Here is an 8,961-nt window from a genome sequence, read left to right on the forward strand (position 1 = left end):
AAATTGTACCCTAGTTGTAGTCAGTGGAGACACTGGAGCTGGACCCTCTATGGTATAGAAGAAAGAATTGTTGTTGAAATAAATATTACACTGTTGCATTTAAGCAAGAAAATAATGACAGAATGCGAACAATTTTCCCTCAGATTAGAAATGTACAAACTGTCTCAATAGGAAATGCCCTGATGCCTTCAAACCAGTTTGTCTGAATACTCATTATTCCTTATAATGTATCCCCTAGAGAAATTAATGCAGTCACATACCCAATCAAGGAAGTTTGAAGTACCATGGCCATGCTCAAGCAAGTATCATTATTGTTGCTACTTGCAATGCTACAGCACCTTTCAATCAAACATCTTTTTTTTTTTAAATGTAAAATTACCAAAGTTTCCTACTGCTAGTTGTGGTAGTTTTCCAATAATCTCTTTACCTTATTGCTGATTAATAATATAAGATATACAACCTATTTCTGTGTAATCAGATGCTTTCTCCTCTATAAGCAGCCTCCACCTCCTATTTCATTCATTCAGTGAAGTCACAAGCCATTGGTTTGTGACATGAGACTTGTTTCTGTCTTGATGAATTTTGATATTCCAAATACTGCAGTGAAGCATGACTGAAGGAATTATCCAGGAAGAAAGTGTTTATAGTTCAGGGAGATCTTCTGGTCTGTTGTACACACACAAACACACCTCCTTGATATTTGATTCCAATGTGGAAGAAAATACAGCTCAAGTACAAAACAGTATAATGGGGAATTGATATAACGTTATGCTTGTAAAGTTGCTAGTGTGGCTGTGGTATGATTTGTATCATCTGTAAATATTAGAGTATAGAGTGCACAGTTCACAGGGAGAAGGGAGCAGAACAATATGTAAAATGTCATATATTCATTTTGTATAGACAGGCAGCACTAGTCCTGCATTCTGCATGCTTTTTTAAACAGGAGCTGTTAAAATGTAAAAAGGAGTAAAGTGAGAAAAGGATTTGTTGTTAGTAAATAGCTGAATTCAGCATTGAATGAATATAACATTACTTATGGCACACAGTGGAATATTCAATCAGGCTCCTTTTCAAGCAATTGATATTCTCTATGGCTGGTGCATAATACTGTCTAGAGAATTAAAGGATGTTAACATTTCATTACTCCTGCCATTGATTTTTCTCTACTTTCTTCACAACAAAAATCAAAATGTGACCTCTTATTCCACTGAATTAGTTCCAGAGCACTTGCCATTATTGACCTCCTAATGAAAATTAATGATGGCTTCTTTCATTCAGTCTTACAAGTAAGCACAGCAAGCAAATTTCCCAAAAGCGTGATTTTTTCCCCTCAGATTGAAATGAAAAAGACGGTATTAAATACAAATCCTATGTTAAGGCAGCATTAAGTCTGCAAATTTAAACAGTCAAAAGTCGGAACATTCATAATATTTTAATTATGATTTCAATTGCATCATTGGGACCCAATGCTGCAAAAACTTAACCATGTCAGTAGCTTTACTCATGTACAGTCAGTGAGACTACTCATATAAGTAAAGTTACATCTGTGTTTAAATCTTTGCAGCATTGGGCCCTTTATTTGTTTATATTGCACATATTTGGTCACATCCTGCCCCCCTAACCCACTTCATCCTGCATAGGGGAAACTGAGGGTGGCATAGAGCAGCATTTACACTAAACACTTCTCGGCCCATGATGTGGGGCAGAATCAGCAGGTCCTGGGTGCTAGATCAGTTACTTTAGGCAGCAGACTTAAGTTAAAACAACAGTAAGGCATAAAGCCACCTTTGCCCTCCATCAACTTCTCCAGTCTTGCACTGAGCACAATTCGGCTTGACTGGAAGTTCTTGGCCACTGTATATATGTTAGGCATTGCATATATTAAGGTAGTCTAAGATATTGCCGTACAAACATGCAGTGCATGCTAATTAACTTTAACTATTTCGTTTCTGGACTTTTGGGTGTTTAAATATGCAAATTTTGCACTAACCTAGATATTTACTTTCTTTTCTCAAGACTAGAAAAGGCTTTACATTATTTTATATTTTTTAGTGGAATGATCTCCCTCTGCTCAAATAACACCAAAAAACAAACAGGTGAACTGATTGCATTTATAGCCATCCATACAAATATATGCACAAATCACCTTCAGGGTAAGACCATGGGCTCTCTTACATCTGTGTAAATTAGGCATAACTCCATCAGCATCAAAACAGGATAAATGAGAGGATCCATATCTGGACGTGAAAACTAGATACTTTATCTATGGCATTTGCTGATGACACAAAATTATCTAGTGAAAACATATTATTGTCTGAAGATCAAATCAAATACCTAATTTTCTTTCTTTCTTTCTTTAGACAACAAAGATTATGATGCATATCTATCCTATACCAAAGTGGATCCAGACCAGTGGAATCAAGAAACTGGGGAAGAAGAACGATTTGCTCTTGAGATCCTACCAGATATGCTTGAAAAGCATTATGGGTACAAGTTGTTCATACCAGATAGAGATTTGATTCCCACTGGAAGTAAGTTATATTCAGCCATTTGTGTGTGTTTCCTATATGGGGAAAACAGAAAATACATATATGTTGCAACAATGTGCTTTCTATCATAATATCCTCAGAGTCTTATCTCTGAGTTTTCTCTATCATTTTAAAAAATATTTTAACTGATTTTCGAGGTGCACTTTTAAAATATTTCTTGGCTTGCCTCTGTTCTTCCCTAAAATATCACTTGCGTATTTGGTTGGGTATTATTTTCAGTTAAGATGATAGTGTTCAGGAAAGACATAGACAGGAAAGCATGACAAGACCAGTATTTTATACGGTTTGGTGTGGAGCCTTTCTATCTATGAATCAAATACTGATGTTCTTAATCTGTTTTAACTCAGTCCATACTTGGACAAATTCCCATGGCCCTGAATGTGCACTGAGTAAAATCGGAGTAAGGACTCATTCCTTAAAAGAGACACAAATGTATCACTCCACTGTTGTACTAGTTTCAACACAAGTTTATTATCCCCCTTTGCTTATTCCAGAAACTAATCAAGCTTTTTATAGGGGGGATAATAGACTTGTGTTGAAACTAGTACAACAGTGGAGTGATGCATTTGTGTCTCTTTTAAGGAATGCTATATACCATGGCATTCTGTTAGTATTCACAGCAGATGAGTTTTTGGCGTGGCTACTGGAGATCTTCATAGAGAGCAAAATTAGCTAATTAGTGCTTAGTTTTGTTCATTTACTACTTGTTCATGTTTATTTTGCATAGTCCTGCCCAATTTTAGTTACTGCTTTAGAGAGAAGTTGTAAAGTCCATCTCCGTAGCTTCCATGTAGCCTTCAAACTGCCACCTTCTTACTGGATTATTCTAATTTACTTTTACTAAAGGCAGTAATGAATCTTTTATCTTAAAAAGAAAAAAATAGACACATTAGCAGCAAAGTTGTTGTTAAGATCTGCAATAATCTGAGCATTAATTCACAGGAGGCAACATTGTAGATGCCTGGGGGGGAAAAAGACAGACTAAGGGTCCAACCCTGCAATATACACAAGAGTAACTTGAGAGTTTATTGTGTATGATTGGTCCCCTAAATCACATGGTCATGGTTCTGTTACCGCACAGAATGACTTTTAAAACAGAAGAATGATGATGATAATACATAGCCTTGCTCATGTGCAGATGTTGGTATTTGTACAAAAAATTAGCCAGTACCCAAATATTCTGATGAATAGAAACCCATTCACGTCAGGGGGAGGGGAAATTGAATGAATGTATGCAATCAATACTTTTCAGTGTTCAGCCAACTGTTCCTGGACAGGAGAATTTAGCCCATTTGTTTCTACCAAGGTTTTTGGGTGAGATACTTGCTTCGACTGATCTTGAGCAACTGTCTTTTTTTATAGCCTACATTGAAGATGTGGCAAGATGTGTAGACCAAAGCAAGCGACTGATCATCGTCATGACTCCAAATTATGTGGTAAGGAGAGGCTGGAGCATCTTCGAACTGGAAACCAGGCTTCGGAACATGCTAGTCACTGGAGAAATTAAAGTGATACTGATTGAATGCAGTGAACTCCGGGGAATTATGAACTACCAGGAGGTCGAGGCCCTCAAACATACCATCAAGCTTCTAACTGTCATTAAATGGCATGGACCAAAATGCAACAAGTTGAATTCTAAATTCTGGAAACGTTTACAGTACGAAATGCCTTTTAAGAGGATAGAACCCATCACACACGAGCAGGTTTTAGATGTCAGTGAGCAGGGGCCCTTTGGGGAACTGCAGACGGTCTCAGCAATTTCAATGGCTGCTGCCACCTCCACTGCTCTTGCCACTGCCCATCCAGATCTGCGCTCCACCTTTCATAATACGTATCATTCACAGATGCGCCAGAAACACTATTATAGAAGCTATGAATACGATGTACCTCCTACTGGCACCCTGCCTCTTACCTCAATAGGTAACCAGCATACCTACTGCAACATCCCTATGACACTTATCAATGGGCAGCGGCCGCAGACAAAAACTAACAGAGAGCAGAATCCAGATGAGGCTCACACAAACAGTGCGATACTGCCCCTCTTGCCACGGGAGACCAGTATATCAAGTGTCATTTGGTGACAGAAATGCAAAGGGGGACCCCAACCCCCTGGAGTAGGAGCTAAGTGTGCAGTCTGGTGCCTGGAACTACATCCTCGACTGCTGCTGTTAAACATGCATTACAATCTATAAAATACGAGGAAAAACAGGGTCTTGTACATATGTTTTTTGCAGTTTCTTTGTAGCATCAGTCTTCCTGTTTTACCCATGTCTCTGCCATTCACATCTTTGACTTTGTTTTATACGTCATTGGAATTTGTATATTACAGTTTTTTTAAATGAAGAGACTGCTGTATAGATAGGAAATCTTTTTTGCTCCATTAGTATAGTTTTAGAATTTTTTTAAACATTTCTTGGGAATGCTTGGACGAAGCTATGTTAATATCAGAAGCACCATCCATTTTGTTGGCCTGCCTAGCCTGATACATGAAGGCCATGCCTGCTGCATTTCACCGTTGTGAAGAACCTTTGTTCTTAGGAGGACCCCGCCAATCATTCTGAGCTCCAATTTCATTACTTATCCCATGACAACACTTTTTCCTCCCGCCTCCCCTTATGATGGTCCCATGCTGGGTAACACTACAGACAGTCTGATCATCTAACATTTAACTCAGTAAATGCTTGTCAGACAACAAGATATACCCAATATGTATCAATTGCCTCACAGTAACCACTACAGAGTGTGTAGAAAGTAGAGTTTGTTTTTGTTTTACAGATGAGTTTATTTGTATCCCTTTTATTTATATAAAGCAACAACCCTAATTCGATCACTTCTGGAATAGTGTGAATGTGTGAATGTGTACGCAGCTTTTTTTTTTTTTTTTTTTGCTTGTTTTTGTTAAGCATTTGACTTTTTCTTTTCCCCCTTTTAAATTCTGCAAATGAGGTTATTTGCAATTGTCAAACAAGTAAGGTAATAGGTGTTGAAGTGCAGTAAATCCTGCTGAGATTTACAATGATGGCTTCCAAACCAAAGGGGAGTAGAAGGACAATATCAACTATGGTTTGTCACATTGTATTATAGAAAATGGATTTTTCTAAAAAGTAAGAGCAAAACATTTCTTTCCAGCTGAGTATGGATTCCCCTTGTATTTGAATGTTCCGATCACTGTAATTACTTTTCAATGATATATTCACATTTGAGCATTTTTATATTTTGTTTTAGCTTGTTACAATAAGTAAAACCTAATTAATTTCAAGGTGATTTAAATGAGAACTCAGGTAGTAAAAAAGAAATTATGAGTACCAACGAACATAAATGTTGTAAGAATAAACATTTATTTATACAATATTAATATTTAAATTGGACGTGGAAGCATTAAAAACCATTAAGTTTATTGAATAAATAAATAAACTAGTTTGGTTTTTAATGCATGATTCCATCTTTGAGGATTGCAGATTACATGTGTACCATTGCTCCCAGATTAAAAAAAAAAAATCACTGTTCAGATATCTCTAGAACTAATGGAATAAGGATCTTACCCATATTTACATTCAAATGATGCAAAAGTCACTTTCCATTTTAGAAAATTTAAAGAATGGAGTTAGATTTTTTTTTTCTTTTAAAAGGGCCATATTCTCTGCTGGTGTAAATGGAACTAGTGGAGGTGCTCCAATGACCATCAGCAGAGGATTGGCCCTTTCTTTTTTTTTTAATATCAACAATACAACGTGAACACTAGGAAACAGCTTTTAAATTATTTCAGCAACTCATTACATAACAGCTGACTGGTGTTGGCCAATATAATGGATGTTGTGTGATTTGTTCATTCTTATTATCACTATATTCAAAAAAATACAAGTTTTAATATTTTGGTCTCATTAGTAAGATGTGATTGGTCAAAAATGTGTAACCTGCAGTTTGTGGGCGTTTGTGGGGGTAAGTCAATATTGACAATGTCTGAGGAACGACTATTATGTTGTAACAGTCAAGAATTCTCAGTATCTGCATAACCAGTTAAAGGAGCTTTGGGATGTGCACTGACTTTTATTTGCTGAAAAATGTTTTTTTCTCTGACAATTCGCTCGGGTCCTTTTCTGCAATCTGTTCTTTATTTCAATTGTGTCCCCCTGGACATGTGCCAAATATCCACAAAATGAAAATGAAGCTGCCAGGGCAGATAAAATTTCAAGACAGCTTTACAGATTTGATTATTTTCAGATTGTAAAACAATTGTTATTTATTTTATATTATAGATGCCTGTCAGGAACTGATGGCATTTAACTTCATTTGACTGGATTCTAAATTCCTCCAATACCCAGAAAAATTAAAATATTGTAAAATCTTTCCCTCGTCCCTCCCCTTTATATTTTTTAAGATGAAGATTGGGATGTGGAATAAATATAGAGTGTAACAACCTGGCGACAGTCACATTCTAGGCATTGGTAGATGTTTCTTTAGCCACATTGGGGGTACTTTTTTGTTGTTCTATTTTTAGTGTAGATTTAAGCACTTTGAATAGCATGATTCAGGGATTGATGGATACTATTTGATATTCACACTATTTAAGAAAAGTTTTTTATTATTATGCTTTGTCATATTATTAAAAACAAACAAACAAATGAAAAAAGAAATACATGGAGAAGCTATCTATGACTTTAGAAACATTCCTCCCAGGTATTCCTCTACTATAAACAGCTCTGTGTGAGAAACAGTGAAGGAAACTGTCATGTGTTCACGTGCTCTATGTTTGACAAAAGTTCTGTTAGAACGCAAAATAAAAAGGAAAAAAAAATTAATTTGCCCTAGTGCTTAGGCTCCATCCTTTTTTGGTTCAGATGTTCTAGTTTTTGATAATGCAGTCTGAAGTGTGCATGCAATAGCCAAGTGCAAGGGTTAGCCATTAAAAAAAAAAAGCACTTTACCTTTGAAAATTGTAGTGTGGTGATTGGACAAAACGTATTATGCCTGGTTTCCATCTGTCACTAATTGTGGGTATGTATATGGAGTCGATGCACATGAAGTATCTAGACACGGTGCTCCATCGTTATAAGATTCTCTTATCAGGCTACTCCTTGATATAAAGCTAAAGGACTTTATCACCCCGCCCCATGGAAACTCACTATAAACATCCCCCTTCTAGAGGTTCAAACACAGCTTTGCTGAAAGGGAGGACTGCACAGCATGCAGCTGATTATTTTGAAGATAAAGTATCTCTGGGCTTGATTCTGCTCTCAGCTACATCAGTGTAACTCTATTGCAGTTGATGAAGTTAAACCAGTGTAAAAACTGATTTAAGTGAGAGGAGAATCAGGAAAAATGGATCAGAAAAGAACTTGTATTTACAAATAACGATGGGATAAAATTCTGATCCCCCACTGAAGTCAGTGACAAAACTCCCACTGACATTAGTGGGGCCAGGATTTCACCCCAGGAGTCTACAGCATAAAACACTTTGGCATTCTTTCTTTCAGGATGGCTGTTGCTCGGGTTACACATTTTTTAGCCTTAGATGCAAAATTCTTGCATTTTCTGTTAGCACCCAGCTGTTAAAATGAAGTAGACATTACATAATGGCAGATAATCAGACTCTACATATTTAGAAAACCTGTTATACTTATCTGATTAAAATGCACAACATTTTAGTTGAATTGCATGCATTAATAATCCATTTACATTATAGAGTGAGCAATGAGCTTTTGGGGAAACAGGCCCGATGAGCAGGCTTCCTTTTTTCTCAAACTTAAAAAAAAATTTTTTACGTCTACAAACCTCGGAAAAACTTTATTAGAATTACAATAAAGCAGACACTAAGAAAAGCCAATGGAATAAAAGCCAAGGTAGGAGAAGGGGGAAACATCAGCCTGTTTCTTAATTGGGTTATGGACATTCTCTGTTATGGAGTCCAGCCGCAACTCAGTCCAACCTACATAAAGCAACTGGCATGTGCCACATCCTGCAGATGGATCAACAGAGTCAGAAATACAGCCCTGATATCTGGCACAGTGCTGCATGGTTTTGCATTTGCTAGTAACCCAGCAGCATACACAGTTGTTGGGGAGTCATCCATAGTTGTGGTACATAGGGAGACAAAATTTTGTGGGCACTAAGACTCTTCCTCCATAACAGGCTTAGTGCATGATCTGGAGCAACTATTTTAATTCTTACCCTCCCTACACACAACTCAATATCATTTCTACCCCTCTTCATAACTGAACAGGAGCTTTGTTTGGCTGGAATTAGAGAAACATGGGCAGTTTCATAACACTGGGTATCTCCCTGCATAATGCTTGCTTCAAGTTCCTTAGCTGTTTTATCTCTGCCACAGCACTAGCTCTGTTAATAGTCACTGAGTGGAGAAGGAGGAGTGAGCATTTCCCTTCAGGTATGATTTAGTAGTATCACTGGTTTT

At 37.1% G+C, this 8,961-nt stretch overlaps 1 protein-coding gene across 1 annotated transcript in view; it reads left to right on the forward strand.

The window, feature by feature from the left end:
* LOC112109903 (interleukin-1 receptor accessory protein-like 1) overlaps nucleotides 1–4,635 on the forward strand; it is a 541,662-nt gene extending 537,027 nt beyond the window's left edge. Inside the window, exons 9-10 of the mRNA XM_026648313.1 lie at nucleotides 2,361–2,531; nucleotides 3,912–4,635. Of these exons, the coding sequence (XP_026504098.1) occupies nucleotides 2,361–2,531; nucleotides 3,912–4,630 (890 nt within the window). The 3' untranslated portion in view covers nucleotides 4,631–4,635. The remainder of the gene's footprint in view (nucleotides 1–2,360; nucleotides 2,532–3,911) is intronic.
* Nucleotides 4,636–8,961: the final 4,326 nt, after the last annotated feature.

The sequence above is a fragment of the Terrapene carolina genome, unplaced genomic scaffold, assembly GCF_002925995.2.
Source record: "Terrapene carolina triunguis isolate 2854851 unplaced genomic scaffold, T_m_triunguis-2.0 Scaffold22, whole genome shotgun sequence".
Lineage (NCBI taxonomy): Eukaryota > Metazoa > Chordata > Testudines > Emydidae > Terrapene > Terrapene triunguis.